We start from the raw sequence: 21,715 nt of genomic DNA on the forward strand, positions 1-21,715 counted from the left end.
AATACAAATCTAGCATTCAATTGATCTGATTGCGTTAGTTTTGTATCGCACAGTCCATCATGCAATTGTTTTTTTGTTTTTTGCTTTTTAGAGTAGCCAAATGTTAAGCATACATTGGAACTCCTTCAATATTATTTGAAAAGCAACCCAGTTGGTTGAGAGAATGAACAGAGCGTGCAGAGCTGGAATCTAGACACAGCTGTCAACTGTGAAGAAGCTCAAATATAAAATTTGACTTGTTTATCATCTCTAGTCACTTTATAATTCACATAAGTCCATTTGTTTTATGACTTAACTATTGATCTAAGATGTGTGTCAGAAATTTGACTGGTAGTGTATTTGTGTATATGTGTGTGTGTGTGTGTGTGTGTGTGTGTGTGTGTGTGCTCCTCTCACCCGCAGAACATGAGCACATTGCTGGAGGTGGGGTCATCAGGTAGAGGAACCAGCTGCTGAAGACACAACTGCTCACAGCCACCGTTAAACCCATCTGTACAGTCCGTGCCAAGAGAGTAGTCATAGCAACCCGAACCATCCTTCATAGGCCGCAAGCCTTCTGGACACTACACATCATGTGTGTGTGTGTGTGTGTGTGTGTGTGTGTGTGTGTGTGTGTGAGAGAGAGAGAGAGACAGAGAAAGAGAGAGAGAGAGAGAGATCAACATCTGGTCTTTCTGTTACCAGGTAACTACAAAGGGACAATGGGAAAGAACTTTTGACTCAGAAGGGAGTTATTATATTATGTGATGAAAAATTTTGTTTCTCAGGAAGGAAAGAGCATTAATGAGGTTTGCCAAGGCAGTGCCATAGAATTTGGAAAATGAATCACAGCTTCAGGAACACCCATTAAACCACTGAACATGTGGAACAGAGAAATAGAGCACAATGGTGCCTGCCCACTTTTCAGTCTTGACTTAGGAAGTTTTTTCCATTAATTGTTTTTCCCATAAAATCCTTCATAAAAGTGTTCAAACCAGCTTCGAGGTGAATAACAACATTCAAAACATTGATTTGAAGCAGAGAATTATTTGACAACCAGATAAAAAAACAACGGTACAAGACTGTGCACTTAAACATCTTTCATGAGGGAATGAACTACAACCCATGAAGCATTGCGAATGACTTAATCAAATTATAATCGATGGAAAAAATATAAAACTACTGATTAAACATTGTTGATGAGTATAGCAAGAATATATATATATATATATATATATATATATATATATATATATATATATATATATATATATATATATATAAGTCTATTGCAAAATATTCAGATATATACAAATATACCATATATGTAATTTGAGAGTGTAGGGAGATCGACTCAATTGTGTCATTCAAATTGATTTGTTTGCCACAACTTTAAAAATGAAGTTAAAATAACCTGGACTGATTGTTCTGCATTTGCTATGGTGTTCTGGGTGGTTGATTGGGTGTTGCTATGCAGTGCTAGGATGTTACTTCCTGCTCGAAGTCAAAAGAGGCCACATGGTTTTATCATCTGCCAGGTGGAAATTAGCATGTGGACATTAGAAAACACCACTAATTTGGTAGCTTTATGTTGCTTTGAAAAAGCCTAATGATTTAATCTAAATAAGTTTAAGATGACTGTGAGCGCATGTGGATGTAAATAGCTCCTCTAAAGCTGTCACAGGTAAGGTTTTGTGTGATTTATTTATGGTCACTAATTTCTCTTTTGTGCACATCTTTATGTTTAAGCTGTGCTTGGGGGTTCCGTGATCTATTACATTGAAGAATGTTCTGTGAGAATAGTTTTTTTTCTTGTTGTTGTTATTATTAAAAGATACTGATGCACAGATATATTAGAGTGAGATGACAGTAAACAGTGGCCAGAGATGCTCGACAAACTTCTAATTCATTGCATATTTTTATAACATCCTGCGGGAGCTCTGAAATTTATGTGAATGTGCACAAAGATAACGTGCGAGCCGTCTATCTGTTGACAGTGATATAATTATCTTACAGTTGAGTTTAAGTAGCATTGTGTGCTCAGCGTTGATGACTGCACTCTTTCGAGAATACGTACTCTGTGACAAACACAAAGACAATCTAATCTACAACTGAAAAATGTACTCCCTCTCCCTCTCATCGAACAGGTAATTTATTATGTAGTAGAGCCACTAAACTACATAAGGAAAAAACGAATAATCGTAGATAGTCTGGGGAATTGCTGAATTGACAGAAGGGTGAATCTCGCACATCATAATCAAAGAAAGAAATGAAGCATAAAGAAAATGAAGCATGTTTTAGAACCAGTAGGATTTTTTGGCATTGTGACTAATTTTCATGACAACAAAGCACATTTCCACCAAAGTCAAGCGCTATTGTGTGTCTGTTTGTGGCGTGTACGTCAGTGTAATGACTCCGGGCGGACACATTACAGAGGTTCCGCCCTTCACACCAGAGATTATGCTGCATTAACAGTAAATGTGTTAATACCGGTTAAGAAAAATGAACATGTTTGTTTGCAAGCGCTTTTCATGGTGACTTAAAAATGCTGCTGGATGCTGGCGTTGCCGCCCTGATGTGAATCATGAACGCAGTTTCACGATTGCTGTAACAAAGGGGATAGCCACAGTCTACTGGAAGATTTATATTGTGAAGGATGAGAGTTTAAGGGATTTAATACCCATTACAATCAATATGCAACCAAACTCCCACTTAGACTTTGGGAAACATTTAATGTTACTTGAATTGTTGATATTTTAGTACATTTCTATCTTTATATTGTGGAAGGCTTTGTTTGGAACATGTTAATAAAGCATTATATTGCAACATATATATATATATATATATATATATATATATATATATATATATATATATATATATATATATTTTTTTTATTTTTTTTTCGTAAGATGGAAATAAATGAATTTTGACAAGAAAATAAGCATACATAGTGTCAATGTTCAGCACTTTTAAAATCTGTGATTAATTGTGATTAAAAAAGTTATTGAACTGACAGCGCTAATATTAGGGGTGTGCAGCAAAGCCATTATCTGTATTTGTATCTGTATCTGTTCATATGACAAAATAATCTGTATTTGTCTCTGTATTCAGATAGAACGGGGTGAGGGCGTGGCTTTAACCGGAAGTGCATCAAAACTAAATGAAATGCCCATTTTTAAATGTTACTCTTACATTTATAGTTTCTATTAATAAAATATGACTTTTCATAATAATAGCCTAATAATAATAATAGTAATAATAATAATAATAATGATAACAATAATAATAATTAATTATGTCCCTTAAGTCTATCAGGAATTTTTACGATAAGACACCATTATTTAGTTAAATAAAAATAAATAATAATAATAATAATAATAATAATAATGTTACATTTATATAGTGCCTCACCAGAGGTACACAGTTTAAAGAAGAAGATAAAAAAAGATGGAACATGTTTCAGTTTCTTCGTTTTACATAAGGAGGAATATTCCTAATAGATGAATAATCTATGGAGCATTTAAACCTTTATGGAGCATTTTTATTTTATTTTATTTTATTTTTTTTCAGAATAAAGTCTTAGATAATTTTCTTAATCGCTGATGTGAATATAAATGTGGTCAACTTTAAAAGAAGGATAGACGGACTCCGATGTGAAATCATCACTTCAGGTCAGGAATTTAACATCACGCTCAGGTTTAGGCTATAAATAAATACATGAGAATCACGTGTGAATCATGTGATACACTGACATAGACATTTCAAGAAGTGGAAATTGTATATTATGTTGTATGTTAATGTTACACTTGATAAGCTCCAGACGTGCACAATTAACATAGACCAGAAACGGAGTCAAGACCACACCCATCCGATCTGAAATCACAACGGGCAGATTTTCATTCATAAGGTTTACACTTTAGAAATATTGGCTGCACAGATTAATAAATTCTTTGTAATTTTGTATAAATTTATTTAAAATGTCGCTTTAACCTTGTGCTTCTTGGATAATCAGTCATATGAATATTTTTTATATTATTCAGGTGAATATGTTATTAGTTTTGAAGTCATTATCTGTGCCTTTCCCAATAAGGTATTCGGCTTCGGGCACATCCCTAACTAATATATAATTTATTTGTTTTATTAACACCTTAAACTCTGTGGGTGGGGCCAGGAGTGTCTAATAAAAGTTTACGCGTAAAATGTGAAAGTTCCTGGATACAAAAATTGTCATCTGTGGTACCTTTTGAAAGCTTAGAACTCACAGAACTCTATCACCTTTTCACTTTTGTTACATAAAATAACAGGAAAAGAACTGAAAACTTCTGCATCGCAAATGAGCGCCAAGTATGAATATGAATATAAAATATTACACAGTAAAATAAGGTTCCATTTGTTAACATTTGTTTAACAAAATTAGTCAATATGAACTAACAATTAACAATATTTTACAGCATTTATTACTTGGATAATGTAATTTCAACATATATTAATACATTTTTTAAATCAAAAGGTCAAAAGTTGTATTTGTTAACATTAGTTAATGCATTATGAACTAACACTAACTTACAATGAGCAAGTACAACCCCTCCATTATTTATACCATGATCAATGGAAACATTGGTAAATGCTCCACACTGCAACACCCACAATGTTCAAGTCAAATATACGCCCTTGAATCCAAGCATGCTTTGTCATCACCAAAAAAGACAATTTCAAAAAAAAAAATACAAGTGCCCTTTTTTAGAAGATAAAGGCTAAGACACTCTCATAACAGATGTAATACTAAAGATATTTCAATCCGTACACAGGAGGATCACAGGAGACTGTGAAATTTAAGACCAAAGTCCTTGGATTAAAAATCCACATAAATTCGAGAAAAATCGCAAGCAACAACAACATCAAATGAGAAATCAGTCATAGTCCTGTACTCGAGCCCCTCCGTCATGGACAGCACACCAAATAATTTTACCGTAATGCATTCCAGGACTGGGTGAACCAGTAAACTTGTGAAATTGAAATACTGGTACTGATGCTAGTTTGAAGATACTAGTACTTACAGTTTTGAAAATGTATTTTAAATAGAACCAAAGTGATAGGCAGACCTAATTCAAAAGTCAAAGTCATAAGTCAAAGTTTTATTTGTCTAATTTTCAACAACAGAGCAAATAGCAGTACTTGCCCTGATTTGTTGAAAATTATGTGACTCATTATACATAATATCGCAGCACTTCCACAGTTGACTGTGTGGTGCTAAAAGTGTAAATGTTCTCCCTAACAGATGAGGTTTTAAAGGTTAATGCTCTATCAAGTTTTAAATCACCAAAACCTACTTCCCTAAACTTAACCAATAGTGTCATAACAGCAAATATGATATGAAAAATTGCCATTTCTGAAGCAACCACATCATTTGTTGTGCTTCTATGACACTTTTGGCTCACGTGTCTACTCGCATGCTCATAAGGACTCGTATTCCGGTCCTTTGCATCACAAGTGCAACTCTCTATCAGATGATACTGCACAATTTGATTAAACTCAAATAAGCTTTTAAATGTAGTTGGTTATGTAATGAAAATGTTAACATTTATCGGTTTACAAGTCGTGCCTGGGGCGATTTTAGAATTTCAATCTTAGGGGGGCTCAGCCCCCAATGACACTATAAAATGTGCACATTTAATGTATTCCACTCTGTTGCACAGATGGTGTTTTGTTTTTTAAGTTGTTTTTACATCATTCAAGTTAGGCTGCTAATATATATCATTCAGAATATTGTCATTTTCTATAATAAATGTTTATTGTATTATTTTATTTATAAAAATAACCAAAACCATATAGACAAACATCTAGTATTGTCTATTTATTTGCAATACGTTTCATCTGTCCTATTAAATCCTTTTTTTGTTCTCTCTTTATTAGCAAAAAGTATGGCACATGAATCAATCATTTCACAACTTAAATAGTATAAAGTTACATCAAACACCACACAAACTCATTATTACTACAATAAATGTGACCTTTATTCAGTGGAGTGGATTAACTCCAGATTATATTTCTATTTCTGTCTTTAACTTGTGACTCTTTTGAATTTGTTCACCAAAAAGATTTGTTCAGATTTGTTCACTGATTCATTCAGTGACTTTATTTTTTAGTTTTTCTTCCATTGTGCCTCACTGTAACCCACATGTTTGCTTTTTTAAAGAAAAGGAGGGACGAGTCGAGATTAATTATTGCGGTAATCAGATTTGTGCTACAAATGCTGTCGATTGAGCTTAACTTGTATTGAACCCGGAACATTCCTTTAAACCAATGATAAAGCACAGAGTCACTCACAACTGAAACAAGTCTAATTATATTTGGTATATTTATAAAATGTGTGTGTCTTCAAATATACTAAGAGAATTCAGCAGAGTATTGAAACATCTTAGCGTTTTCCCAAAAAATGACAACAAAGCATATCTATCATTTTGTGAACTGCACTGCATGACTATATAAAAAAAAAAAAAAAAAAACAATAGTTTGTAATGTCATTATAATGTCACCAGTCTTTATTACTTATAATTCATCCAGCCCTTTTATCTCCGTAAATAAATGAATTAAATGAATGACATTCCTCCTATCCTTCAGTCGGTCAAAAGATTCTGATCCTCACTCATTCACGAATGAGATGATTGATTTGTGGCGTTCAGGGGTGTGATTCCCAAAAGCACCCTTAACCAACTATGTAAATTTACATGCACTTAAGAAAAGTGCTTATTCCAGGTTTTTGCAGAAAGTGCCATTCTGAAATGTCATGTAAATGCGAATGCAGCTCCTTAAGGTATTAAAGGCTGTTAAAAGAAAACGTTTTAACACACACGGCTTCTGTCGGAGAACCAATGATATACTCATTCACAGTCCGCACTCATACTATTGGCTCGCGCTAAAGTCAGTCTTTTACTGACAAGACATGTGATGTCTAAACAAGGTCTAGCAACACATATAAGTCATGCGCTACAGTAAAAGTGTTTAGATGACATAAAATAACATTGTGTGAGGAAGAACAGGAAGGTACATGTTTATGAACTGATAATCTGCTGTTTTACTCGTGAGTTGTGTAAAAAGTTCATTTCACCAGGAAGCTACAACAATACAACAAGTCATACAAATAATTTTGCAAACATTTAGGTATAGTAACATGATTGAGACCAGGTTGACTTGTTGACAATGGAACTGCATCTTTCCTTAAGCTCCAATTTAAAGTAAACATTTATATATTAAAACTTAATTAGTAAAATAATTAGTAAATAAAGGAATGTATAACATAAGTAACACAAGTATAAGAATAGGTGGTAATAAAAATGCATATACAGTTATAAAGTGGCATGTATGAGAATGTATGTATGAGTGGCATGTGTGTTATAAATGAGAAAAATACAGTTCAGTCAGTGTCAGTAGTGAATATAAACATCCAGTTTAGAGCTATGTATTGGAAAGAATTAAGTAGTAACTCAAGCAGGTGTGAAGGAGGCCACAGCTCATTTTACTCACCAAGACAAACACAAAGTGCCACTATATTACACCGTAAGTCTAATCGATGAGTCGTCCACGGCAACCTGTCAATACCAAGATTAAGAAAACAAATAAAAAATGTCTAAACAATTACAGCATGCTCCTAAAGGGCAACCGTAAACGCTCAATGGGCGACAATAAAAGACGGGTGGTCGTGATCGCCATGAGAACAGACGGCAGAGATGAGAGAAATGAGGGCGTACAGAAAGAAAGCTCTGGGTCTCATTCAGCCTGTGCGTTTACTCTCATTAGTCAATCTAATCACCTGCAGGTTTTTAATCTGACACTGTGCAATTAAGGTTCAGCCTTCATCTTAATGAATGCATGTCCCTCAATATTAAGCTGTGGGAGAATGTTTGGAATCATAAAATTAAGCTCTTGTGTTCGAGATGTTCAACCTGAGCTGTGGACAGTGGCGGCTGCTGCTTTATAAAAATGGGAAGGCACAGATGTTGCTTATCAATGGCAAAATACAGTATGTACATATATATATTAGGGCTGCCCCGACCAAAGATTTTACTGGTAGGCGTTAATTTAAGCCATTAGTCGACTAGTCACACGTTTATGATATTAATTTAATTACAGTAAGTAACATTGCTAACACTGTTCTACATTACAGAGAAATACTAAACCGTAGTAATGAGCCTTTAAAATATAAATCTTACAAGCGCACGCACGAAGCGAGCCACAGTGACACCGGCAAAAGCGGTAATGATTCTGAATGTGTCGGAAAAACCAGCAAGGAGACTGCCTGAACATTTTGTTAATTTATAGAGAGAAATGCACATTAGCATTGTGCCGACAGACGATGATCTCGGGGATAATTGGCTAGTTAGGTACTCTTGTACCTAAGACCGTAGCTCTAAAGTCAAATATGGTGCCTGTGCCATAGATTGAAAGTCAATAACATCAAACATCTTTGGTTTTCTCGTGTCTCGTCAACAAACATCATTAAGTGCGTTTACATGAAGATCAATACTCTGATAACTAGGGTGGGGTATTGATAATGATTTTATTACAATTCACAAGCTCTTGAATATTTTTTGATTCAATTTGATTCCGATTTATTTCAGTGATAATGTCTATTTTGCTTACATATGAAAGAAATTATATCTCAGCTAATTACTGAAGGGGACCTTCTTATATAGTTTTATTATAAATATAAGTTTCAAAAATTGTATTTTATCAATTTTTTATAATTTTGGTCACATTTTAGCTTTTAAGAAATGTACAAATTCCATATATTCCATCAAAAACTATGTTTTCAAAGTAAGGAATAATTGATGATGGTCCGTTGAATTATTGAAAAATAATACACACCCCGAGGTGGCCATTCTTGTACATAGCTTTTCTGTTGCTAAACAACTGTGTGCTGGCTTGGCTCCCGAGTATGTGTGTCCATGTGTGAGAGTTTGTGTGACAGCTCAAGAGAGGGGGAGGGGGAGTGCGAGGGTGCTTTCCATTATGGGAGGCTGATTAGTGTGAAATACATCTAAACACTTGCACATATTAAAAGTTATTTTGGATAATATAGAAACTGTTGTACGGTACTGATCAAGTCGCAGGGGTGCGGCTCTGTTTGTTGGTCGCTACTCAAGTCTCTATGTGTGCTTGTGTGTGTGTGTGTGTGTGTGTGTGTGTGTGTGTGTGTTTGTGTGTACGCGCATGCGTATGTATGTGTGTCAGCATATGTGAGTATGTGTGAGACGAGAGAGAAAGACATAGAGGGAGCGCAAGGATACTTTTCAACTGAAATTGAAATAAATTCAGGATATTATAGACATTGTTTGTCATTCTTATCCAATGATCTTAACCAGTGTCTTTGTTTTAACTAGTTATTTTGCTGTGGTAGCCTGTACAGCTCTTTGAAATAACTTGGTGAAGTGATATGGAACCATTATGCGGTCAAGACCAGGAGCTACTTCATAGCTACTTCACACTTACTGGAAAATAATTGCACACTTTAGAAAAGCATTCAACAGACCCATGGTAAAATTGCATATATATATATATATATATATATATATATATATATATATATATATATATATATATACAGTACATTACATGTCGTTACATTTATTTGTAGTGTCTTTTTAAGAATAGTGGCAGTTCAGCGAACATCTCCCAAAAGTGTTTGGTTTAGCACATATTAAAAAGTGGAGTCACATAGTTTCTTTACTGCATCCATGCTATGTGTGGTTATAATTAAATGTTTACATTTTTTATTTTATATTTTTAGAGTAAATGATTGATCTTGGGATAAGAATCGAGATCGTTCAAATGAAGATTAATTGAAATATATATATATATATATATATATATATATTTTTTTTTTTTTTTTTTTTTTTACCCAGACCTACTCATAACTATCACAAATCAGCTCATAATTTAAAAATAATTAAAATTATTATTATTATTATTATTATTTCTTTTTTTATCTGGTTCTGACACTAAAATGTTTACTAGACATGCGCAAAAGATATTGGATTAGTCGCCAGAACCCGTTAAAGATGTTTATATGCAGAGCGAAAGCCCTTTGATATGTCCCTCTGAAACAACTTCTTTCAATAGTAAATACAGTGCATTGATCAACACAAGAAAAAACAAAACAAAAAACATACTGCCCTCATCAAGCAAATTCATGGAGGAAAATTATTAACCAAGCTCAGACCTGTAGTTTTGCTATATTTACAGAAGCCAAAAGGAAAATGTCAAGATTATGAACATGAACCAGTGTTCAACTACAGTAACTGCATGTATATGTTTGTGTACTAGAATATATATTTTTTTTTCATTCAGTGGTTAGAGAATGTTTCCTTTGGCAACTCACCCTGATTCACCCCTTCAAATAATTATTATTTTTTTATTATTTTTTAAGGAATGACGTTCGATGACGAGATGTCTTCCCTAGCAGTCATTATAATATGATTCTAGCGATAAATTCCTCTGAGCATTCCATCTTTACCCTTCAGAATCAAATTAAAAGGATTCGCTCCTGAAGGCATTCTCACAGTAGACCTCCTAAACGTGAGAGAGTGAATACCTCACAATTAATTTCAATCCACAATCCTGTTCTACACCAATGAATTCCTCTTTTTTGTCTCGTTTTCCTGTTTTGGCATCATCTGATAGGACCAAGTTGAAGGCTGAATGCCAGTAACAAAAGATTTGGCATGTCAGCTGCACATTAAGCTAGAATAAAGAGGTCTGAACGTGCAGTAGTGTTCCCAGTCAGCAGAGCTGTGTGCAATATGAGATGTTCCACAAAAGACTGCCATTTACATTTCCGCTATTTTAATGAATGCCGGAACCGCAGTATTATGCATGGCAGATATCATCTCCTATCTGAGCTGAGGAGCCAATGGGAACAAAATAACAAATCAGCTTCTAGGTTCATTCACCTCCACATAATCTTTTGCTGCCTTGTTGTAATGGTTTCACATTTATTGCATTTAATGTTTTCAGAAACATCCTTTGATTGAGCTTCTGTATGGTGTTATTTTTGGTTGGCTGCCAACTAAACCAGCACTGGACAATGTCAGTGAATGGAAACCATTTGGGCAGAAAAGAAGTCATCAAATTGCTGAAGAAGGCCAAAAAAAAAAAAAAAAAAACTCTATGCAAGTACACAAAGATTAATACACAGAAAAAAAAAAAGAAAAAAAAAAAAGCTAAATAGTGTATAATTTCTCTACTATAGGACACTATGGGAACTCTTTCAGGAGTGATGATTACTGAAGCCTTTGTAGAATCACGGCAATTCCTTGGACGATGGTGGTTAAACTTTTTTTGGCATGCATATTGCAGCACATACTGTATAATCAGTGCACAGTGCCATTTTAGATATATTATTTTAGATATATTTTATTTTTACAGGGTCACAATAGCTGGGTTTCCATCCACATATTTGTTTGCGCATTTTGGGAATGTATAAGCTCAATTGAGGGGGATCATTTTTTTTTTTTAAACTGTGATGGAAACACATTTACCGAAATAACTCCTATTGAATTTATTAGGAATACAAGATGTGCATCAAATAAGTGATGTGACTGACTATTTCGTTCATAACTGGACTTACCAGTGGGCCAATTCTTGCATCTGAAATGTTGCTCTGGCCATTCTAAAATACCAGTGTCCTGAAAATCCGAAGCCTGTATAGAGTTTAACGCGCTGTTGCTCCCAGATTTGAGACAAAGTTCTTTACAGTGTTTTGTCTGTGTGCTATAAAACGTGAGTATTTTTTTTAATAAAAAAAGAATAATATTTCCCCGAATGTGACGATTTTGTTCTTTTGAACACATGGAAAAGCGGCTTTATTTGCATTTAGTTCTTGCTATATTCTGATTTTTCACACGCAGTGCCTTGGCACCCCTAGTGGACCCTGCAGCACAGGGAGTTCAGTGTCCTTCTTTGCGGGCTGCAGTAGAGAATTCTCCTGTGAGTGTTGTGGTTTTTGCTGTGCCAAGAAGTTGTAACTCCATAATACGATGCAAAGTTTCGGCTCTGGCACCTTCTGTGAGCCCGGAACCGCCTAGGAGACAGGCGTGGCAATGGCTGCGCAAATATGACTAATCCATGTCTAGACCCAGGTGTAATGTTCCCCTTGGCCATGCTGAGCACACCTAATGGTCTTCAGTCTAAACCATACCATACCAACCATTGCAAACATAAAATGTATTTGTTCCATCGCTCCACGCTCCCAAACAGACCCCTTGGTTTGCCTCCGCCTTGAATGGATGAGCAAAAGGAGTTTTGTGTCCTCCTGTGTGGGCCACAGTAGCGAATTCTCCTACAAATGTTGTGGTTTTTAACGTATCAAGAAGTCGCCACTCCACAACACAAGGCAAATGCAACCCGCAGTCCATCCGGCACCCCTGGCGGACCCAGATTGACACTGGATGTGTGAAAAAAGTCAATTTGCATAAGTCTAGGTCCAGTGGTAATGCTCCCCTTGACTTAGCGTACATAGTGGTCTTCAATCATTACTGTTGGGCCTCATGTATTCAGATAGAAGACAAAGGCAGGCCTAACACAGTCGTAAAACCTAACTGAGGCCCACAGTCATAAAACTTACTGATAAAAACCGCGCCAAAATCAAACAAAGGGAGTCCAAAACAGACTACAAATCCCATGAAGCCTTGCTCACTAAATGATCGAACTCTCAACTCCTATTGGATGAGGCACACGACAGAACGCCCCTCAACCATGACGTCATCGGGAGTAGAAATACCTCTGAGATGCTTCCGGGATTTGCTTCCAGCAACTTTGCTCGCCGTGTGTAGACGCAGCTCATCGCTCCTCTCAGGTGTAGCCTCGTGGCACAAGGAAGTAACGTCAAACTTGAAACTGTGGCCATACAATCTCCATCTCGCTGGACGAGTTGAGATTACTCCGTGTTCCACCGAACACTTTAACGGATCCAAAGGAGATCTCCGAGCAATCCGCATCTTCATCCGTTTGCCTGCAGAAGTGAAGAGAAAAAAGATTTCTCTTCCCTCTTCAATCAAGTCGACGTCACTGATTTCTCCGCCAGCCCGCCAAGAATCAGCAGCCGTACCGCCTGCTGACAGAGCAAAGAAATGGCCTCCCGTCATCACCCGAGCCTCGAGGAACCGAGTCGGAGTTAAAGGACGGATGAATACACATTCATCTGCATCCTCATACGATTCAAGTAAGAGGTTTACGTCTGGGCAGAGATAGAATATTATAGTGTGTTATTCTTGTGTATCAAGGTTATTGCTGTACAATTTACAGACTGCCGAGTCCGCTTATTGCTGCTAATAATACTCAAGGTATTACTGTAATGTACTGTTATCACGAATGAGATCTGCTGTGTTGTAATCCAACCACATTGGACTGTTGTGTATTTCCACTATCGCGGGTGAGACCGGCACACTGAGTTTATCCATTAAAGAATCAAAGACCGCGGGATGGTTTACGAGCCGTCCACCGCGTCTCTGAGTGATAAACTAACAGCTGCTTTCTCTCCCACGATCGCGAAACAGGCTTTGGTGCCGCCACTTTATTCTCTCTCTCTCGTACTAACCACACACACGCAACCCCTCACAAACATTCTCGCACACACTTTTGGCTAGTAGATAACTTCGTGATAAAGCTCAGCTTTGTCCCTAAGTTATCGTACAAGCGGAGACGCGGTAAACTGGCAGACGCCATTTACCGGCTTCTCTCCACCCACATTCGCGGCCATATTCTATGGCCGGAAATCTCACTTGTCATATTCTCCATGAGGATCACGTCCGCCATTTTGTGCACGTCACACCTTACACACACACACACACACACACCTACCTTCCTCTCATGTGTTATAGGCTTATTTTGGTTACCATATCTAATTATGTCACTGTTTAGTTTGTAGTTGTAAGTCGGAAGTTTATTGACTGCATTGTATTGATTATTAATTGATATTACTGCATAAATAAACTTTGTTATATTTCAAAGAGAAGTGTTTTGGTTTGTTTTGCATACACTTGTGTCAAATGCTGACAGAGGATGTCAGTGCTTGGATTCAAGCCTTCATTGTTTCTTTTCGTAGGTCGATATTCCTCGGATGTCAATTTTCTTAAGAAAACAATCTAATATTGAGACTGTTATACTATCTGGTTATTAGTCCCTGATTCCAGGGTGGTGCCCCGGCGATATTAATCCTCATTAATATTCTATTGATTTTTGATAATTGATAATTATCTTTGATGATTGTTGAATTTGAAGGATCACTAAGCTAGTGTTAATTTTAATCAATGTTTCATCGATGTTAATAATTAATGATTATCTTTGATAATTGTTGATTTAAAGGATTAAAAAAGCTAACATTGATTCTCATCAATGTTCCATTGATTTTAATAATTGATAATTATCTTTGATAATTATTAATTATTGCTAATAACCAAACCCGCTCCTGAACGTAGCGCACTACACTTACTGAAGCCCCGTATGAGGTTTTAATGAGTTAGATTCTATTATTTAATTTAAATATTAATTAATAACTAAAGAAATAATTATTAATTATTTCTGATAGTAACACTGATCTAAACAACCAGTAGAACCTACATTAGCAAGGGGGCTGGACACTGCAGAGCAGACCAATATGAGCCAAACAGCACTAAGGAGTTTTCTCCTGCAAATGTTGATGTTACTGGTGTGTCATGGAATTTCCACACCATGACATAATTTTCCCCTGCACAACCAGCTGTTCTAAGTCCCTTCCATGTTGTTCGGGTAGAGCCAGGCCCAAGTTTTCAAGGTCCAGCTGATGTTGTGTCGCCAAAGATGCAATATATTGTAGATGTGCTCCTTCAGCTTTAAAGAGTGGAATAGATGGTCCAGGCCAGGACGACGATGTGTTTACCCCGCTGTCACACTATGCGGATGGCTTGCCATTGACTTGGGATGTCAAAGTGGGTTGTTTGCCTTGTAACTCAAGGTTACGTGCTGCAATTTGCTCAGAGCCTTCCTTGAGTCAGTCAAGTTATCTCCACTGTTCTGGAGTAGGAATCACTAATTTTGGTACAGGAAGTTTAGTCCCTCCTTCACAAGGGAGCAACAGAAGTATTTCCTCCTGAGCAGGCAGTGTGTGGCTTTTTAAGCCGTTAATTTCTGGTTGGAAAGAAGGATGGCAGCATGCATCCAATTCTAAACCTAAGGAGGCTGAACCGGATTTGGAAGAAATTGTTCACTCAAAAACATTTTCTGTCACATGTCCATCCAGGAGACTGGTTTGTGACTGTGGACTTGAAGGACACTTATTTGTATGTCCAAGTTATAGCTGGCCATAGGCTGTTTTCTCAGGTTCGCTTTCATGTAGCACTCTTCAAGTAGCGTGTAAGTGCCAGGTTCTGCCGTTCAACCTTTCTCTAGCCCCCTGCAATTGTAAGCATCACTGTTTAGCCATGCTTTCAATTTGAAAAAATACCTTGTTCTACAGGGAGGGGGTAGGTTCTACAAGGTGGTCACGATAGATGTGTCACATTCAGGCTGGGGTTCCCTTCCAAGTCAAGCATTCTGCACCTGGAAAGGGCTGTTAGTTATCTTGCACATAAACTGCCTGGTGCTTTTGGTGGTCTGTCTCGCCCTAAAACTTTCTGGTTTTGTGTCCAGGGGTTTCATGTTCTGAACAGCAGTCGCCTACCTGAATCTCCAAGCAGGGGTGAGTTCTCACCTGATTTTGAATCTGGTACATTGTATGCTCCTATGAGCTCATCATAACCTGCTCTCTATTTGAGCAGTGAACATTCCCAGTTACCTAAACTGTGGAGCCAACATGCTCTCACATCAGGGGAATGGCAGCCACATCCTCAAGTAATTCAGAGGTTTTGGGACATATTTGGGAGAGCATAGGTGGACCTATTTGCCTCTTTAGAAACAATGTACTGCTGGTGCTGGTTCTCCCTGGCAGCTCCGGCTCCTTTGGGAATCGATACTATCTGGGTCACAAGTATGTGTTCCCTCCTGTGAGATTGCTGCACCAAGTGCAATGAAAAGTGAGAGAATACTGGGAGAATATTCTTTTGGGAGTGTCTTTTTGGCCCAACCTGCGATGGTTCCTGGATATGATAGTGTTGCTGGGTCGTCATTTTTGAGAGATCCTACTCAGGAGGAACCTCCTCCCTCAAGTGTATGGGACAATGTGGTGTCCACAGCAGAAGTGCAGGCTATATGTTTAACTCCTGAACATCTTGTGTTAGAGGGCCAGGGTTGCTTACAGCTCCATCGTTTGCATTTAATCTGTTGGAGTCAGTGCATCAATGTACACACTATCTTAAGACTATAACTCTTTTAAGTGTTGCTATTAGCACTCGCTTAACGCATTGGTGACTTGAAGGCTGTGTCTGTGAACAACCCATGTCTCAAGTTTGCCCCTGGGTTTTCCAAATCATTGCTTCAAACGCTGGTCAGTTTTATGCATAAGGCACAAAACAAAGACCAGTGTGGTTTTTACCACAATAAAAGACCAGCATGAATAATAATAATAATAATAATAATAATAATAATAATAATAATAATAATAATAATGGTGTGGCAGTCTCCATGCACGATTGCACAAAACACACAGAGAAAAGGGGGAAGTTAACTTAATTTTGAATTTTTCTTTAACGCATATTTTCATTTTTTCTCCCCAAAAAAACAAAAATAGAATTTGAGATCAAACAATAATTGAAGGACCCCCTGAAGTACAACCTCTTGAAGACTCCTGCAGTAGACTTGTAGAATGCAGAAAAAAATCATAGTCTTAATTTAAAAAAATTAAAATAATAAAGGTTTAAGCATTAAATGATTTCTGCTCACTCTCTCGCACATGGCTCTGAGCACTGTGTTGTGTGAACGCCAACACAATTAATAGTTTTTCTCTCTCCTACACACATTTAAAGGTTACTCTGGCCCTTTTTTTTTTTTTTTTACAGTCAACTTCTTACAAACAAGCCTCTAAGGCAACATCTCATGCTGAAGTATCATTTTTCTTTGGTCTTCATTCAAGCAAAGCTGCCTTATGGCACAGCTTTTTGAGATTTGAAAAAGTCCTTTTGAATAATGACTCCACATCTCTCCTGCACTCTCCTTTCTCATTATTTTACTGCCTTCATTCAGCATACAGGTATATCCTTTCTTCTCACTCTTCATCTCGTTTTACTTCTCCTCTTGTTTCCAACATGTCCATTCCTTCTCCTTAGTTCATAATTCAGCCATCTTTCCCCTTCTCTCAGCTTGTCACCTTATCTCACTCATATTTTCGCCCTTCAAGTGTTTAAAGCCATCTTCTCTCTCTATGCTAATGAAGCAGGAGGGAGCCATTGCCACAGCGTAATGGTTTGGACACACCTGGCTTGAACTCCTGGTTGGAAATTCAAATGACGGACACGCAAGCTGTTCCATTTGCAATACAGGTAAAGCTACATGAAAGAATACATGCCTTCAAAAAACAAACTCAACTCACATACATGTCCCAGCGTGTGAATAAATGTGGTTTGTAATGCTTTACAGAGGAATTTTATAAAAAATCAAACTGGCATGAACTTCTGAACATAAAAACTGCAACATTAAAAAACGCCCCAAGAGTCTAATAAAGAAGAAAAAGAAGAAAAAGAAGAAAAAGACATCTGCCCTTAAGCTACATCTTTCAAATGCACAGTATTACATATACTGAACATACAGGCATGAAACTGACACTGTTTAGAATGAGATTTTAACATTTTATGAAAAGGTTTGTGGTGTTTGCGATGTAAACTCGCCGCCACCATGCTAGGGCATTAAGGGTGGTTGTCATGGTGTTGCTATGTGGTTGCAAGGGAGTTCTGAATGGTTGCTAAGACATTGCTAGGATGCTCTGGGTGGGTGCTAGGTGGCTAATAACTGGTCCAAGTCAAAAGAGCCCACCCTCAAATCTCGATGATACAGTATCTCCTTCAGTGCAAGTCTCTAGGATTTTTTGATGGCTGAATTGTCATCAGGCGTGGACTGGGAAGAGAAACCGGCCTGGGATTTTAAACAGAAACTGGCCCAAAGTGGGGGGGAGGAGTGTCGCTGTCCTTTTCTGCATATCGCAGCCCCCTTCGGCATATCGCAGCACCATTTTGTGGCCCGTTCTGCATAACGCGGCAGCTCATTTCAGTTTATCGCGGCCCATTCGGCCTGTTTCGCAGCCAGACCTGTTCTCCCGATGGCCAGTCCGCCCCTGATCGGCCCCAAAGTGCGTCGGCCCACTGGGAAAATACCCGGTATGCCAGATTACCAATCCATCCCTGATTGTTGTCTCACTTAGAACAGTAACAGCACACCTTTCCTTAACCAGCCACATGATTTGAGGTATCATTTATGTCAAACAGTGTGGGACAAGTTACAAGTTTAATACTTAGGGTTAGGGGGTTGATTAAATCCCTAAAATTATGATACTAATGAGTGTTTCTTCAACTTCGGGCACTTTCATATCCCAGAGGTTCATTTTTATTAAAACAAACAAATGTTTATTTATTTACTTACTTACATTTTGTTATCTGAAGGCCACATTAAAAATGACTTACTCTTAACCAGGTCTTTACCTATCAAATGCCTTTTATGTACAGATTTTATTGTTTTAGCCTTGTCCCAGACCCAGTTTCAATATTAAACTACTGAAATCTATTACAAAAAATACAACTTATTACATGTTTAAAAGAAAGATAATCTAAACAAATAGAGAAATAAACATAAACCATTTCAATATTTATTGTGTGAAAATGCTTTATTTATTTATTTATATATTTTTTACGACTGTCCCACAGTAGTGGCATCATTTCAACCATACCAAACAGTTTTGCCCCTATTAAGGTTTTGTCAAAATTAGTATTTTTTTTATTTTATTTTTATTTTTTTTTATACTTTATTGTGTCTGTCTGTACTATACATTTTTACTTTTACTTTTTTGTGTGTATTACTTATCAGCAAATAACAAAAATAAATACATTCATAAATAAGTACATGCATATGTACATAAGTTAACACACTCTATACACATACTGTATATACACTTATATCTCTCATAATTGGATTTAATATAAGTAATGCATACAGTACGTGCATAGTGTACAAGCTTTAAAAAAATGCTTGATAATTTTAAAGTGAAGAGTGAAATTTAACTGTTCACTTTCGTGTCTTCCTACTTATTCTTTAATTTTAAAGAATATTTTTTTAAACCCTTTTTTGCTATTAAATTAATGTGAGAATGAACTGTGAGTACTTATCTCACGTTAATTGTCCAAGCATATTTTTGCCAAAATGGAGATTGCATGGTTATAAGTCCTTCTTTAAAACTCTGCTCACATTCCCAATCTGTTATGTTTGTATCTAGATCTGTTTCCCATTTGTATAAAATGTGGAACATTTTATAATTTTTTTCAAATTGAAGTTTTATTAACTTTTATTATAAACCACAAAAGGAGATCAATATCATCAAATGTATTTATTTTAAATTAATCTTTTAAATAACTTCTTTTCATCACACAATTGACAAAGTCCTTTACTAGCCCAAACCTTAAAAACATCATCAGTCATTTGGTGTGAAATCTGAATCTTGTGCTACTTCTCTTAAACAAATAATTTCTTGATACTTAATATTCATTACTTTACAAATAATTTTCAAAATGTTAAAGTTTTCACTTATACAGTAATATATAATACCAAACATTTTGTTTTTCCAATAAAATATCAGTGTGGTGATGGGTGTGTGGCGAGCAACGTCTGTGGAGAGTGAGGCTGGGAGACTGAGTGCCGTAAGGTTTGACACCTGTGGGAAATCACCTCCAATAGCTGTTTTGTGATGGCAGTGAGAGCGCAGAGGGATTTAAAAGGGCAATCCAGACCACCAGGGGGAGAGAGAGAGACAGACAGACAGACAGACATGCAGCAGGAATTGTGTGTGCCTTTCATGTTGCTGGAAAGCATATATTTGTGTGTGAAATACATTTACATTGGATTGTTTGCCCAGCTCCTGCTTCCTCTTTCATAAAAAGAGTTACAAACTTGTCACAATCAGTGTACTAATTGCTTTCACCAACCCAGTCTTGAATTATGCATTCATATCAGCTTGAGCTGTGATGCAAAATAATAATTCACCAGATTGGGTACTGCATGAAGAGCATGCTTAAGATGAAATATGAGATGAAGTGATGAAAAGAAAAAAAAAAAAGAAAAAGAAAAATCAAGGTAAATATCACTCGGGAGCAGAATAGTTTTATTTGGTGTCTTTTCAATCAAACTGTAATTTTGCCAAATTATGCTTAAAGTGTGAAAATATCATTTAATTGTGTGCATTCGAAATACATAAAATGTTACACATAAAATTAGTCTTAGCAAGACAAAGGGGTCGGACATTTTATTTCAAAAATGTCATTTCCATCAGCATCATTTCCACCACAGCATTCTATTAAACACAATACAGAATTTAAGATGTGTTGGAAATGTCACTGTAGTGGGAATTTCCATGACTTATTATTTTTTTTATTTTTTTTACAAATATAAAAATAAATCTTCCATGATGTATGTACATCAGGGCCAGATTATCTAGATAGAAACTTGACGGTGGCCAAACTTTTTTCCCGTATTTATCATAGCTAACTTTTTTTCTTTATTATTATTAACGTGTTAACATGAAAAACTAAACTAATTAATTCTATGCATTATTTATGTTCAAAAAGTCACTTTCCTTTGGAAACAAAAACAAAACAACAATGATAATTTAAACAATGCAGAGCAATTGTTTATAGATTATGAAAACTGAGGAAGAACATGTAGATCTGCTAAAGTCCATATCTTTAACAATATGAACACACATAGCAAAACAATGGCAATCTTAGATAGAACTGTCTTTTTAAATAAAATAAATGTAAAACTGTAAAGAAAAAAGAGAGATAGAGAGAGAGAGAGAGAGAGAGAGAGAGAGAGAGAGAGAGAGAGAGAGAGAGCAAGAGAGAGAGAGAGAGAGAGAGAGAGAGAGAGAGAGCAAGAGAGAGAGCAAGAGAGAGAGAGAGAGAATGTCTGTTCTTAATTTTTCTCTTTTATCCTCACATTCAGTGAGGGGAAATTAGCCTTTCCTTGTCTCGCAAATATAGTGAATTTGTGCAGGAGCCAGATACTTGTGCAGATAATTATTGGTAAATGGGGAACAAATGGATTTGATGATTGAGAATGCTGACACACATCTTTATATACAACCAAACATAGTCTGGATATATGCATGTATGCTTATTCAGCGATTAGGGGTGTGAATCTTTCGGTTGAAAGGGAATCGATTAGTTTCATGATTCATACGTTTTCGATTTAAAACTATTTTTTGAAAATTCAGAACGATTTAATTCGATTTGATTCACAATGAAATTCAATTAACGGTTTGATTCTGCATTTTTTTTTTAAATGCATTTACATTCTTAAAATACTCCCCCTAATGTGTCTTAGGCAAGAAAACGAAAGACAAAATACTTAAGATAGTTTACTGCACCAAAAGCAGCTTGAAAGAAAACATTAAAAACAAGTATATACAGGATTCTTGGAATACAACAGTGCAATGTGCTTCTAAAATATTTTAACTACAAAAGTATTCCATATTTTACTATAAAAATTCCATGATTTCACCACAATGACAGTATTTTATTTCAGTAGTGGCCACATAAAGGCTGCATTTTAAAGTGTAGGCAGCTGA

General features: G+C 36.4%; 1 protein-coding gene across 2 annotated transcripts in view; it reads right to left on the reverse strand.

The window, feature by feature from the left end:
- The window catches only part of LOC127425941 (astrotactin-2-like), an 829,264-nt gene that overhangs the window by 259,730 nt on the left and 547,819 nt on the right, over positions 1 to 21,715 (reverse strand). For both annotated transcript variants that reach the window (XM_051672308.1, XM_051672299.1), the window contains one exon: positions 397 to 563. In XM_051672308.1, coding sequence (XP_051528268.1) covers positions 397 to 563 — 167 coding nt within the window. The remainder of the gene's footprint in view (positions 1 to 396; positions 564 to 21,715) is intronic.

The sequence above is a fragment of the Myxocyprinus asiaticus genome, chromosome 3 (assembly GCF_019703515.2).
Source record: "Myxocyprinus asiaticus isolate MX2 ecotype Aquarium Trade chromosome 3, UBuf_Myxa_2, whole genome shotgun sequence".
NCBI lineage: Eukaryota > Metazoa > Chordata > Actinopteri > Cypriniformes > Catostomidae > Myxocyprinus > Myxocyprinus asiaticus.